The sequence below is a fragment of the Aspergillus saccharolyticus genome (assembly GCF_003184585.1).
Source record: "Aspergillus saccharolyticus JOP 1030-1 unplaced genomic scaffold BP01scaffold_53, whole genome shotgun sequence".
NCBI classification, from domain to species: Eukaryota; Fungi; Ascomycota; class Eurotiomycetes; order Eurotiales; family Aspergillaceae; genus Aspergillus; species Aspergillus saccharolyticus.
The window spans coordinates 101,712-115,747 of NW_020290663.1; the positions used below are offsets into that span (position 1 = coordinate 101,712).

The 14,036-nt window shown below is 53.5% G+C and overlaps 5 protein-coding genes and 2 non-coding genes across 7 annotated transcripts; 5 read left to right on the plus strand and 2 right to left on the minus strand.

The window, feature by feature from the left end:
• Positions 1 to 553: 553 nt before the first annotated feature.
• BP01DRAFT_306720 (putative tannase) lies at positions 554 to 2,432 on the plus strand (the record flags this gene model as incomplete). Its single annotated transcript, XM_025572248.1, has 3 exons — positions 554 to 944; positions 1,010 to 1,291; positions 1,348 to 2,432. 3 exons carry the CDS (start codon positions 554 to 556, stop codon positions 2,430 to 2,432), a joined length of 1,758 nt encoding a protein of 585 aa, XP_025427059.1.
• Positions 2,433 to 3,528: 1,096 nt separating this feature from the next.
• On the plus strand, positions 3,529 to 3,602 carry BP01DRAFT_t296. The gene has a single exon. It is a non-coding gene; the product is annotated as a tRNA-Asn (tRNA).
• Positions 3,603 to 3,816: 214 nt separating this feature from the next.
• On the minus strand, positions 3,817 to 5,871 carry BP01DRAFT_377341 (putative MFS transporter; the record flags this gene model as incomplete). The annotated part of the gene is made up of 5 exons (XM_025577006.1): positions 3,817 to 4,486; positions 4,571 to 4,764; positions 4,824 to 4,965; positions 5,012 to 5,118; positions 5,758 to 5,871. 5 exons carry the CDS (start codon positions 5,869 to 5,871, stop codon positions 3,817 to 3,819), a joined length of 1,227 nt encoding a protein of 408 aa, XP_025427060.1.
• Positions 5,872 to 7,326: 1,455 nt separating this feature from the next.
• On the plus strand, positions 7,327 to 8,118 carry BP01DRAFT_369365 (uncharacterized protein; the record flags this gene model as incomplete). Its single annotated transcript, XM_025576545.1, has 3 exons — positions 7,327 to 7,745; positions 7,925 to 8,018; positions 8,065 to 8,118. The coding sequence occupies 3 exons, from the start codon at positions 7,327 to 7,329 to the stop codon at positions 8,116 to 8,118; spliced, it is 567 nt and encodes a 188-aa protein (XP_025427061.1).
• An 821-nt stretch (positions 8,119 to 8,939) lies between these two features.
• BP01DRAFT_t297 lies at positions 8,940 to 9,011 on the plus strand. The gene has a single exon. It is a non-coding gene; the product is annotated as a tRNA-Ala (tRNA).
• A 1,599-nt stretch (positions 9,012 to 10,610) lies between these two features.
• Positions 10,611 to 10,875, plus strand: BP01DRAFT_187978 (uncharacterized protein). The gene has a single exon (XM_025570920.1). The coding sequence runs from the start codon at positions 10,684 to 10,686 to the stop codon at positions 10,840 to 10,842; it is 159 nt and encodes a 52-aa protein (XP_025427062.1). The 5' UTR covers positions 10,611 to 10,683; the 3' UTR covers positions 10,843 to 10,875.
• A 315-nt stretch (positions 10,876 to 11,190) lies between these two features.
• BP01DRAFT_408423 (uncharacterized protein) lies at positions 11,191 to 12,980 on the minus strand (the record flags this gene model as incomplete). The annotated part of the gene is made up of 4 exons (XM_025578817.1): positions 12,488 to 12,980; positions 12,349 to 12,434; positions 12,075 to 12,283; positions 11,191 to 12,013 (listed from the first exon to the last, which is right to left on the minus strand). The coding sequence occupies exons 1-4, from the start codon at positions 12,537 to 12,539 to the stop codon at positions 11,191 to 11,193; spliced, it is 1,170 nt and encodes a 389-aa protein (XP_025427063.1). The 5' UTR covers positions 12,540 to 12,980.
• Positions 12,981 to 14,036: the final 1,056 nt, after the last annotated feature.

Genomic DNA, 14,036 nt, shown 5'->3' on the forward strand with positions numbered 1-14,036 from the left:
GCTTATTCCCGCTCGTGAGCATCTCTACGTACACTCAAGAATGAGACTGTAGCGTGATGGGCTGCTTGAAGGGCAATTGATGGTCTGGTGGTGATCTACTGAATGAAAGAAGATATTATACCACATCAGCAACCATCCACATTGCTCAAGTCAAGGGGCGAAAATAAGGCAGGCGAGGCAAACCTCTGGTACAGCACGCGAAAGATCCGGTGGCTTGGCAGATTCTCAGGTAAATAACTTCACTTATAAGCTGAAGCCCGAGGAGAGGCAGTCTCGGAGGGTCGGAGAACCCTTCGACCCTCAATCCCGGGGAGGGCCACGCAAGCGGGTGACGAGGGATGAAGGGAGAGAAACTGTACTTTCCGCCTCCCGTCCGGCTATCCATGGATCCATCCATGCCCTAATTTTGCCTCAACTTGATACCCACCCCCCGTGGTATCTGCTCATGGTTACCGGCTTAAATACCTGCTAAATAGAAGGGCATTTCCCTTCCATGACGATCCCTTCTTTCATCAAGTCTACCACCCTTTTAGTCAGTCTTTTCAGGCCTACCATGGGCAAATTCTCTCACGCAGCTGTTGCTGCTCTGGCAGCCGCAACCGCCCATGCCACGTCGCTCTCGGACCTGTGTACTGTTTCCAACGTTCAGTCGGCTCTGCCGTCCAATGGCACCCTCCTAGGCATCAACCTGATCCCCTCGTCCGTCACCGCGGGCGTGACTACCTCCAGCGGGGGCATGGGTGGCATGAAGAAGCGCGCTGACAGCTACACCTACTGCAACGTGACTGTCGCTTACACCCACCCCGGCAAGGGCGACAAGGTCGTCCTCAAGTATGCCTTCCCTAGCCCCTCGGAGTTCAAGAACCGCTTCTACGTGGCGGGTGGTGGCGGTTTCTCGCTCGCCAGCGATGCCACTGGCGGTCTCGAGTACGGCGCAGCCTCGGGTAAGTAGTGGTCCAATGCCTCCCTCCCATAATATACCTAGTAGCCACTCTTCTAACTGATGCAGGGGCCACCGATGCCGGCTACGACGCCTTCTCCTACAGCTACGATGAGGTCGTGCTCTACGGCAACGGCTCCATCAACTGGGATGCCACCTACATGTTCGGCTACCAGGCGCTGGGAGAGATGACCCAGGTCGCCAAACCGCTTACGCGCGGCTTCTACGGTCTGGACAGCGACAAGAAGATCTACACCTACTACGAGGGCTGCTCCGACGGCGGTCGCGAGGGTATGAGCCAGGTCCAACGCTGGGGATCCGAATACGATGGTGCCATCACCGGAGCTCCCGGTAAGCTGATGTCCTACCCCCGGTGTCAGGACCCCCTACCCTAACTCCCTATCTAGCCTTCCGTTTCGCCCAGCAGCAGGTCAACCACGTCTTCCCCGCCACCATCGAGCACACCATGGACTACTACCCCGAGCCCTGCATGCTGGAGAAGATCGTCAACGCCACCATCGAGGCCTGCGACCCGCTCGATGGCCGCACTGACGGGGTCATCTCCCGGACCGACCTCTGCATGCTGAACTTCAACCTCACCTCCATCATCGGCGAGTCCTACTACTGCGCCGAGCAGAACTACACCTCGCTGGGCTTCGGCTTCAGCAAGCGCGCCGAGGGCAGCACGACCAGCTACCAGCCGGCGCAGAACGGCACCGTGACCGCCGAGGGGGTGCAGTTGGCGCAGGCAATCTACGACGGTCTGCACAACACGCAGGGCGAGCGGGCCTACCTCTCGTGGCAGATTGGCTCCGAGCTCTCCGACGCCGACACCGAATACAACTCCGACACGGACAGCTGGGAGCTGGATATCCCCTCGACGGGCGGCGAGTACGTGACCAAGTTCGTGCAGCTGCTGAACCTTGACAACCTGTCCAACCTCGACAACGTGACCTACGACACCCTGGTCGACTGGATGCACACGGGGATGGTCCGCTATCTCGACAGCCTGCAGACCACCGTGCCCGACCTGACCGAGTTCGAGGCCTCCGGAGGCAAGCTGCTGCACTACCACGGCGAGTCCGACCCCTCCGTCCCCGCCGCCTCCTCCGTGCACTACTGGCAGTCCGTCCGCGCCGTCATGTACGGCGACCTCTCCGCCTCGGAGTCCCTGACCAAGATGGCCGACTGGTACCAGTTCTACCTCATCCCCGGCGCCGCCCACTGCGGCACCAACTCCCTCCAGCCCGGCCCCTACCCCGAGGACAACATGGCGATCATGATCAACTGGGTCGAGAACGGGGTCAAGCCCTCCCGTCTCAACGCCACCGTCTCCTCCGGCGACTACGCCGGGGAGACCCAGATGCTGTGCCAGTGGCCCACCCGTCCGCTGTGGACCAGCAACAGCAGCAGCTTCGCGTGTGTCCATGACCAGAAGTCGATTGACACGTGGACCTACGAGTTCCCTGCCTTCAAGGTTCCCGTGTATTAAAGGGGGTGTCTGGGGGGGGGATATCCGTGACGGACATCTTGTGATTTGTGATTATTATGGTTCTTCAATTCGAGTCTTTGTACCTTCTTGAAGCTTTATAATTTTATAGCTGGAGCTCACTATCACCCTTTCTTATCAGTCCTCACCACTCGGGGACAGTCACAAACTAGATTCAGACTCGTATGGGTTGTACTTGCGATCGAAAGAAGTACAGCAAGCGAGGGCCGTTGCCCAGAGCCAACACTTCCACTGCAGGGTTCAAACTCCTGTGCAGGACACCCGCATGCTGTTGAGCCAAATACTTTAGGTCCCCATACAATACACCATAAGGTCCCTTCATTTCTCGTAACACCCAACCCTTAATGCCTTAGACCCAAGCGCAATTTTTAGAAAAAGCCCGCGAACGTTTCACTTAGAAACCAAAGATGAATCCGTACCCTCAAATCCGATCGACAGGGCCACCAAGTCTGCGTGCCAGGGTAGTGATGAGATCCACCCAATCCCTCCACCGAAATGTGAAACTTAGGGGTAAAGAAACCCCGAGTGGAATCTCAAGTGGGAGGGAGGGTTGATGGTGATTGGCCGGCGAGAAAATAGGGTGAGATTCCCCCGTCGGGTCCCCGGGGAGGATGCGGAGGTCGGGGGTGTTTGAGGCTGGGAGCTCCGATTCGTGCCATTCAAGACAGACAATGAGGCTTCCTTGGGGTTGAATATTGGGGTTGTGAGATTCTTGTATAGTATGTCATTTAGGGGTTTGTTCGGTGTGAAGATTGGATTGCATTTCGGATAGTTTTGGGTATTGTGGTAACAACTTGAGGTTGTGGTTGAGGGAAATATATATATATACAGGTCGAATCGTACTTCCTGACCACCACCATCGGCTTCGGAAGCCATCGCCAGTTCTAATAGGAGGGCTACGAGTACTGTACCTTGAAAAGATATTGATATACAGTGACCTTTAGGCGATAAAGTGATACAGTACCATTGAGGCTCATGTTCAAACTTCAACTTGCGAGGGATAGAACTGCCCCTGCTTCTGCCGACAAGGATGCGTAGTGGTTATATTGCAAAGAACCAAGACACTTCTAACAAGCACGTCTTGGTGGCGCAATTGGTTAGCGCGTACGACTGTTAATCGTGAGGTTGAGAGTTCGATCCTCTCCTAGGACGTCATTTCTTTTTGATTCTTTATCACATCCCCATGGATGTAGCTGTACGGCGGTCGTGGAGCACGAAAGGATGATTGCGACGATATTGCTTTTTTATTCATCGAGAATTCCCCTCCCTTTCCTTCTATAAGTAAACGCGGATGACGATAGACCTCGGATGCTTTTTTTGTATCAACCATGCCAACTGCAACCACGGCAATCAACACATCCCATAACTAAGCCACTCTCCTCCACCCTGCAAAACAAACCCTCGCGATGGCAATCACCACTGCACCCAGCAAGGCACTCACCCGGGCAAACACCATCGCCGCCTCGTACGAGCCATACCGAGTGATCATCGCCCCCGTGATGGGCGGCCCCGTCAAACACGCCAGACTAAACACCCCGAGCGCCATCCCCAAATACGAGCCGATCACGTTGGGCAGCGTGGCGGTGAACAGCCCGATGACCGCCCCGGAGAAGAAGCCAAAGAGCACGGAGAAGACGATCATCACCCCCGGGGAGTCTACGGCGAGCCAGCTGAGGATCAGGACCCCCGAGATCGCAGAAGACACGACCAACCCGTTGAATCGGCCGATCTGGTTGGCGAGCAGACCGGTCAGCAGCCGGCCGGCGAAGGAGCCGGCGTTCATGATCGAGATCAGGGCATTGGAGAGGTCGGTGGAGAGGTGCAGGCTGGACTGCGCGAAGGCCGGGACGTAGAAGAAGGGGGTGAAGAGGGCCCACATCACGAGGAAAAGACCCCCGACCTGGTAGGTATAGGCCGGGTGGCGCCAGGCTCGGTGGTTTAGCAGGGGCCCGGATTGGCGCCGCGCGGACGGGGTCGAGATCGAGAGGCAGGCGATCAGGCTGAGGGTGAGCATGAGGAACCCGATGATGCGCACGCTTCAGCCAAAGCCCAGGCGGGGGCTGTGCAGCATGCGATCCAGCGCGATGGGGAGGATGACGCCGGCGACGGAGGAGCCGGACGAGGCAATGCCCATCGCGAGTGGTGGGCGGCGCAGGAAGTATTGGTTCACGGCGGTTAGGGCTGGGGTGTAGGTGAGCCCGTTCATGAAGCCGCCGAGGATGCCTTGGGCGAGGAGGAATTGGTAGTACTCCGTGCAGAGGCTGGTGAGCATGATCGAGAGAATGAAGAGGAGAGAGCAGGGGATTAGGATGATCTGGTGGGCTGTCATGTTAGTGGAGGATGATGAGACCTGGGGAGCAGTTAGTCACTGACCCTCGGACCATAGCGGTCCATCAAGGGGCCGGAGATGAGGCCGGCGGAGAACATGAAGAAGGCATGTAGCGAGCCGATCCGGGCGATGTTGGAGGCGCTTTCGGCGTGGAGGAAGGTGCTTTTATAGTATGCTTCGTAGATGCTGGGAGGGTCAACTCAGAGCCATTGCTCGGGCTGAGGTGGCGTACGCAAATGCATTGATATAGCCGAATGTGTTGAACATCACACACCAGCAAGACAAGACAGCTAAACATGCTTTCAAGCCCCCTTCTGGGAAAGTTGGGGTTTGGGAGTGCTAGGTTGGTCGCTCATAGTATTGTCCGAGGACATGCTATTTTTCTCGACGGCGGACATAATGATGAGAGATTGAAAGAATGTAGAACAAAACACACACACACACACACACACACACACACACACACACTTTGTCTATACCAGACAATCAGCGAGGACTGGAAATGCTTTAGACATGGCTTTTCTATATAGGGTTGGAGACGTGGACTGGCTCGGAGATTTCCCGATGGGACGCTATTTCCTGGGGCCGAGTTCGGGGCCGAACCTCCCTCCGAGCTTCATTTTAGCCTCATCTGAGAAACACATTCCAGTTGAGTGAGTGAGTCAAGTGCTCGTAGACTGAAATTCTAACAGCAATCGACCATATCGTGTCTTTCTATCTACTCCAACACAACCCTCTGCATATACATATAAAACGGTGCTACCGCCCCACTCACAGCCCCATTACTCTCCACCGCAACCATCACCGCATCATCAGACACATATCTCAGATGATCAATCACCGGTTGTTTGTCATAGAGAATCGCAGTGGACACCACCCCTCGAAACTTGACCTCCCGCAGCTGATTCCGCACTGGTTAGATCATCTCATTCTCTTCCTCAAATGAAGTCAACCCCCAATAGCAGACAGGGAACATACCCGGGCCTTCCCATACGCCTCCAACCATGTCCAGTTCCCCGCCGCGTCAAACACCATAAGATATCCCTCGTTGACGGAGACAAGGTCCTTGCCGGCGAACTTCATGTCTTCCATGATGGCTTTCTCGGCGGGGTGGCCGCTATGGAAGACAGAGCCCTTCCATCTGCCGGACAGGAGCTTCTCCGGAGCAACCGGTGGGAGGCTGTCGAAGAGGTCGGCAAGGTCAGAGTCTTTGACCTTGTTTGGTCGTTTGGTGAGGGCCCAGAATTGACTCTTCGCCTCGCTGGCATTGTCGGACGTTTAGTGTTTGTCTGATTGCTGTAGTGACAGTGAGTAGAGGCATACCTGTCCGGGGCTTGGGTTGGATGTTGGGTCATCTCGTTCCGCTGTGGTTGTGTTTGTGGACGAAAGGTAGAAACAAATCGCAATGGCCTGGGTTGTCGCAGAGCGCATGCTCCAATTGTGAATACTTCTGGTGTGCGCCGAGGGCCTTAAGTATATACAAGAGCAGGCTATGACGTTGCAAGACGCAACCCACCACAGAAGAAGAAGATCCCAATCGAGCAGAATTTCCATTTTCAGGAAATGCTGCTAGGCGCGGGCAGTACAATGATATAGAGAGCATTCCTGATGTGGCGACGTGCATACCAGGAATGACTTGCCGATCTTCGCTCTTCTAGATTCAGCAGATTCGATACTCAATTTGGTGGCTGGCATTGTCAGGCCCGTCAATTCTTCTGGCAGATTGGCTGCCTCGGATTTCTTGTGTCATTTTGTCTGGCTGGGATGGTCAGCCTTAGAGTTGTCCGAGATCTCTTCTGGTTGTCTGTAGACCGCGTATTACGACAGAGAGAGATACGGTGATGATTCTATGTCTGGGTTCGAAGCCACGCACCTGATTGAGCAAGCCAATCTGCTAGCAAGGGTACTGTGTAGGTTCTACATTCCTAAAGCTAATCTAAGCGAGAAGAATCGATGCGATGTATTCTCTATTGCTCAGGTTAGGGTTTTTATTCCCTACTATGCCTACGCTCATGTACAGAACTTGCTCGAATAAAGCTTAGTAAAAACAATATATTCTGAGGTCGTCTATGAGGGATGAAAGCATAATGCAGGGGTTAAACGCCACTCTGCTCCTGCCTGTCAACTCTAGTCACAGAAAACAGATCAAGATCTCATCACATAATAATAAATTCATTGTACCTAGGTCCAATGAGCCTATGATGTAGGAGGAAAGAAATAATGGAGATTATCGTTCGATAAGCTGCGGGCAACTTTTCATTTAGAAATAGTGATGACCTTTGATGCCAGTACCCTTGGCAGTGCAATTCTCCAAGTGTTATCCTTTGTCGGTCGTAGGCTTACAGGCCTTTTCAATATTCTTCCAATAGCAATCCGGGGTTCATTCGCCTGAAAGCACACAGGGAATGACATCCATTAGCTTATTTATAGCCCCTTCGGTAGCATCAGTTCTGAGCTCATCCTTCACACCGATAGGATCCTCACACCGGCCTGGAAACAACTCAAGCTCTCCCCAGTCCACAGAACTGATCCATCAACCAATTTACAATGGATGTCCCAAGACCAATTGCCCACGAAGGTTGGTACACCGAGTTTGAAGGGCACACCATCCGCGTAATTGTCGAAAGATCGGTGCTGGACGACCGCGGGTTCCAAGCCACTCAGGTCGCCAACAACAACATCTACGACAGACTCACTCCCATCTCATGCTTTGAAATCCCCACCAACCTCGCCGCGGGCGACAGTCCACAAGAGTTCGCCCGCCGCTTCCTCCAGCTCGAGTGGCGGAGGCAGCGGCAGAACCATTCCTTGACCCCGGATTTGATCTTCGCTGGGGCGGCGACGTGCATGGCGCACCCCCCGCGGATGCTGCTCTTCCACGAGGCGTGTCCCGGTCATCCGGGGAAGCCGGTGATTTGGAGCGCACCAAGTGGACAGATCGAGTTCCCTCTTGAGGCTGGGATGAGGTTTGATAGGGGGTTCTCGCTTAACCCTGACTATGAGCACGTGAGGGTGATGTTCCTGCACTCTATTCTCCACAAGTTGTGTTGCGACGCGAGAAGCCCTCAGCCTGTGCCTTGATGTGTCGTGGCTCTGTGGGGGGGTGGATGTGGTTCGCTGCCTAGCTCTTTACACTTTACTCTAGGGTATGGGAAGACCGGAAATGGAGATTCCAGATTTTGCTTCGTAAAACCTATGGATTGAGATTTAGTATCAAGGCTTGGCTGATGATCCGTGACGTATGTATTCAAGATATAGTATGTCTACTACTGACACTTGGGAAAGACTATGTATGCTCCCGGATACATTATGCTAACGGGACTCCAGAGTCAACCCTAATGTCTTGTATGATATCAGATATCTCCCGTTTAATCTGACTACGCTGTTAGTGATATTAGTACAAGCCCGGTCCTGCTGCAGTCCCTATCCTTTGTATAACCTTATAAGAAGTAGAATAGTAATATCCTTTGCATTCCTGCTAGCGTTTTTGTCCACATCTGATTATTCAAAGGCGAGCCTCAAAGGACATTGCGGGCTGGCTTGAGTCAAAGCTTGCACAGAAGATCACCAGCAACAGAGCTGTCTTAGCAATTTGTGAAGGACATTCACACATGTTAGACATCACTTGGTGCAGAAGGGAGCTCTCTGGAAGCGACTGCATGATCAGTCCTGTGCAGCAATACACTGAGTGATAGCATTGAAGTCAAGCAATGTAATGCCATGTCTATCTTTCACACCTTGACTTCTTGACTTCTTGACAGCCCAGGTGGAACAGTCAAATTCATCATCTTTTTCTCTTTTTGCCCCTGCTACCCAGAATCTCTCGGGGGTAGTCACATTGCTTCTACCACTTCATGAACAGAAGCTCATATAACCCCTTCGATACGTGATGCCCCTTTTGCAAGAATCAGAGGTGATAAATAGATAGAACTACCATCCCGGTACCAAAGGGACCCCAGAACCACTGCAGCAGACAACAGGGACAAGATAATCATACATAACAGCAGTGACTACCTACTCAATCACAGAAAGCCACTCCCAGACCATCACCAACAGTAAGTGACCACAACAGTATCATTCGCAGCCACAACCAAAGCAAAATACTGCCACACCCTGCTACAAGATTATAAAACATTCAATCCGGCTGAATTCCAGCAGTTGGGGCTGTGGTTTAGTGGTATAATATTCCCTTAGCATGGGAGAGGTCCGGGGTTCGATTCCCCGCAGCTCCATTTTTTGCTGGCAACAGCCGCCACACCAGCCGCATTCTAAGGATCGTGATTTTTGTCTAGATGACTTGAACTGTTTTAGGGTTGTGCGCGTAGGCTGTGATCCCTTTGGGATATGCCACGATGGAAGTATAAACTGCAAGAAAGGCCCGATAAGTACTGATGACTTCTGTGGTGGGGTTGCATTCGACGATGATACGTCCGTCACCTCCGTAGATTAGGGCTTTGGTCATCTCAGCAAAGAGAGCGGCGTGGTCCATGGCTCAGCTAGGGTACAACGCTCGTCGATAGTATTTTCGCTCATCCCCCCTCGTAGAGGGTCCCGATTTGGCTTCGGGCGTGCTGGTCCCATAGCCCGAAGGCCGTCCAATCGAGCCCGTCGCATGCGAGGATGAGGTGCCACACCTCTGCGATAGAGATGTCCTGGATACTCATCGTATCGAGGGTGTTGTGCTGCTGGCGGAATAGAAATTTCCAAGCGATGAGAGGATCGTCCTTCCAGGATGATGACAGTACTACAAAACTCGGCCCCAGCCTCCGGTCAGCATCTTGCGAAAGTACTCGGATGCGTTGGGGGTTTACCCCCTACATTCTTTCCACTATTCTCGTTTCTCAGCTTCCACCTCCCGACGAGCAAGAAGCTGATGTATTATCTACAGAGTATTCAGTGATAGATCATGTTCGGAACTCAATCCCGCCCCCGCCAAGCATTCCATCCCGTCATGCAAGAATAAGCTTAACCGGCATGAATTGGGGCCGAAACTCAATGCGGATAGACAGTCCCGGAGGATCGCCCAGACCTGGTGCCTGAACCAGCGTAGATGGCTCTCGAATCCTGGGAAAGGTTGTAGATTTAACTTTCGCAGCCATGGCTATTCGAACCGGCAACCCATGCAAACGAAGAGATCTAAACTCAAGCTTCAGAGTTTCCTTGCTTAGAGCCGGGATGAATCCAGCGACACAAATCCCGACATAGCCAGATCCGCAGAGCAGGGTACAGCATACAGCCATACTCTAGCTCCCGGTGAGGAAACCTCTCAACTTGCCAGCTTGCTTACCAACAGGGGTACTCCCAATGACTTCGAGGTACTGTCACTTGACTCTGCCCTGCGGGCTGGGAGCCTTTCTACCCCTGGGGTCATTACATGCATTCTAATTTTTTTTCCATTCACATCTCAAGTAAACATGAGCCATGTCACCACCATAAGTAGTAGGTGTACTGTGGCTGTGCCCGCTCGGCTCAGCTCTTTCCTCCCGCGTCGACAGGAAAGGAAGAGGAGAGGGGGAAAGATCCACAAAGGCACTCTATCTACTCAATCCCAAACCAACGCCTCGAAGGCCGATGCACGGACAAAACCAGAGAAAAGGAGGACCCGTCCGTCATCCACCGCCTCAAACAACCCAATGTACCCGCCAGATTAACTTAGAAACCAATCCGCATGATTTGAATTATCAACCCGAGGCCAGACCGGCTCAGACGACAAGCAACCCTAGCGCCGTCACCGGTGGCCGAGGCTAATGCATGCCAGCTCGCTAAGAGGCCGGCTTGCCCCCTCGAAGGAAATTGCCCGTGGGAGGGAGGGGAGGGATCAGAAAGGTACTGTTAAAGATAGTGCAGTGCCAGGAATGGGATCCCTGTCTAGTGTCGATTACTGTATCTCTGCCCCTCCCTGTCATGTCAGTGTCTTGTTCGGGGGTGGTGGAGACACCCAGGGCTCGGAGGGTTGCTTATATTGGGGGTGGTGGGGTGGGTGCTTTTGGCTTGCTGTACCTTAGGAAGGGGGTAGGGTATGTCATATTGTACCTTCTCGAGAGTCATGCGTGCTCTGGGTAGATGGAAGGGTCGAGTCAACGCGGTCGGATCGTGCTGTGCGAACGGATCCTGCCGCTAACAGTGCTAGAGCAGCGACTAAGTGGATTAGCGGGATTAAGTACCCCTGGAGGCGAGTAAGTCTTAATTACATAGTTACATGATAGGTTGATTCCAAGCAGGGGTACAAGTTAGATTCACAACTTTTTCCACCAGTCGGCGAGACTTCTAATGCTTCTAATTAGGGTCTATGTCGTCTATCGTATGCGGATACAGGATGCGTAAAGATCATGCTATGATATGGCACATATTGCACAAGATGGAGATAAGAAATGGGTAAGGAATATCGGCGGCAAATCAAAGATCGCAAGCTCATATCGGGGTGGTGGTGGTCGTCGTCGTCACCGTCGTCTTCACGTGGGGCACGCTCACCCCCTCGAACTCGATACTGTGGACGCTGCTGCTGCTGCCGCCGCTGCTCTCGCTCAGACTCGGGCTGTGGCGCGTCGCCGCCTCGGTCTCATTGCTGACGTGGAACTGGCGATGGGCCCAGATCTCGAGCGGGGGGTCGTGGATGCGCTCGCCGGACTCGGTGCGGTCAATGGTTGAGTGCAGCTGGGACTTGTCCCCATTGCGAAAGCGCGACAGGTGGATGGTGGAGCTGTCGAAGCGACTGGTGAACTTGCTGGTCTTGCGGCTGCGGCTGCGGCTGCGATCATACGAGGAGTGGTGCAGGAAGCCCTTCAGGTTGAACATGCGGCGGAATAGCGTCCAGGTCTGGGGCAGGTTGGCGACGATCACCGCAGTGGCGGCCTCGCGCACGTACCAGTCCACCCATTCATCGCCGTAGGGGTTGGAGATGGAGTAGTACTTGGACAGGATGGAGCACAGGATCACAAAGGCGCCCAGCGAGAAGACCCCCAGCAGGGTCAGCTTCTTGGTCAGGGTCAGCTTCGCCTTGATCAGCAGGGGCAGCGGGATCGCCATGATCATCAGATCGGTGGTCACGTTGAGCGCCAGCGAGAGAATGAGATGGTTGCGATACACCGAGCATTGCACGCTCTTGGGGGGCACGCTCCAGTAAGCGGAGAAGGGGTGGCACCAGCCCCCGAAGAACAGAATCTCAATCAGCAGGAAGCAGATTCCGCAGAAGAGGCTGATGCCTTTGACCCATTTATGCTGCGGGAGGCCTTTGCTGTCGGGGATGGCGTTAGTGGTGAAGTCCATATTCAAAGAAAGAGGGCCAGGCAACTCACGTCATGGTCGAGTACAGCAGCAGCAAGCAGGCCTTGCACCCCCAGATTGTCCCCAACCACATCTGTTCCACCACGATGACCATCTTGCTGCCCAGGATGCGGTCGGGGACGGTGGCGGGGTCGATGCTGTCGATTTGGTCCATCGGGATCTCGTTGGTGCCATGATGGGCCACGAGGATGAGGAAGACGGTGAGGAGGATGTAGAGAATCTAGCCGCAGTCGTCGTGAGTAGGGACTCTATGGATGCTTCTTGACGTGCCAACCCCATACGTACCACAGTCACCAACATCACGAAGTCCTCAATCTGCAGATTCCTCGGCGAACCCACTTGCAAGGTGCGGGAGACAAATCGCATGAGAGCTATGCCACCATCAGTTCCATTGCATGGCCATGATCTCAGAAAGGAAGCCTACTGATCAGCAGCACCACTGCAAACCACACCCAGGTATTCACACTGGAGGTCATCCTGGCGGCGAGAGGCGGGTGACAGCCCGAAAACGAAGGCAGTTAAGATTCGAGCGTCCTCAATATCCGAGTCATCGGGCTGGACCAGAGATTCCAAGGAGAGTGAGGGTCAGCCCGGAACTGTAGGGCTGTGGTCTCCCTTTTGTTCTTCCTTACACCGAGTCTGGCACTGGATTCCCGTGGGCTCTTCGCTTGGGTGGGGGGAGGACCTCAATTCAAGGATAATAGTCCACGGGCCTGACGCCACATCGGCGGGGTCTACCAAATTCTTTAGGTGGTTATCGCAAAGTTTATCATTGCGAAGGATTAAGCAAGTGGAGGGAGGGAGGAGAAGAGAAGGAAAGAGAGAATTGGGCGGTGATGAGGGACAAGGAGTCCATTCTAAAATGACTCGAGTGGGCGGACGAAGGGACTATGGCGTACTGTGTGTATGGAGTACGGGTTTCCTACTTCACCAGTGATAAGAAAGGAATCCATACCGGGCCCGATAGGAAGCCAGACCCAGGGCTACGGCGCAGCCACGGCCCACTGGAAGGTCGAAACACACAATGTCGCGCATGGACAATCTCCGAATTGGGAATTTGGCACACGTGGTTCCTGGGCCAATCGCGGCGATCGATCCAACAGTCACTGACACTGGGTGTCCTTGCACTGTCCGATGGGCAGTGATCGGCGTCTTTAGGGAGGAAAAAGTTTGCACTTGGGGTGCCTGGGGGTGAGATGCCACTCATAGGGCTGGGTAGGGTTGAATCTTTGAATGATAGATGCGCATGCTGGATGGAATATGAATTGGGCATTTTTCGTCCGGAGTAACACGGAGTAACACGGAGTAGTTAAGAATACGAACCGATTCCTGGAGTGATAACCCCAGGAAACGAAACCCCGGAGCGGTGGGTTCTCAGGGGGGTGGAAGGGGGACTCTGAGAAGCCTCCTGACTATGCCCGGTTTTCCAGGCAATAAGGCTCCAGATGATTTGAAGACAATCTACCTTGTAGTATTCATTTATCTTTGAAACGCTCTTCGGTCTTTCCTCTGGACCGGCAAACTCTAAAAGAAGACCCAAGAAAATTCTTTCCCGCATCCCGAAACTGTAAAGAAGTTATTTTGTGCCGGGATTGTGCTTCCATTTGGGCTGGTACGGTTCCATGTGTCTGATAGTTCCTCTCTCCTTCTCCAAGTCTTTGGAGGTGTCTACAATTTTATTTACTTTATCTGGCCTTCTCTGAACCATAAAGCCATTCAGGGAAGGGATGGAAGCCCAAGGGGGAGACAAGCAGGTCGGATCGAGATCGGAGACGGAGGATTGAGGGTTTCGGGGCTCGACCGGAGCGGGTTTAGGGTTAATTGTTAGCCGCCGATAGGCTGTTCGCTGCCTATCACGAACGAGTCATACTGCCACACTAACTACCTTAATGCAGGCAACTATTCCTTAAGGTAAGTTATGGCACGCATAAACTCATTCCCCTTCCATGCGAAGGATTGCAAACTCAAACTCC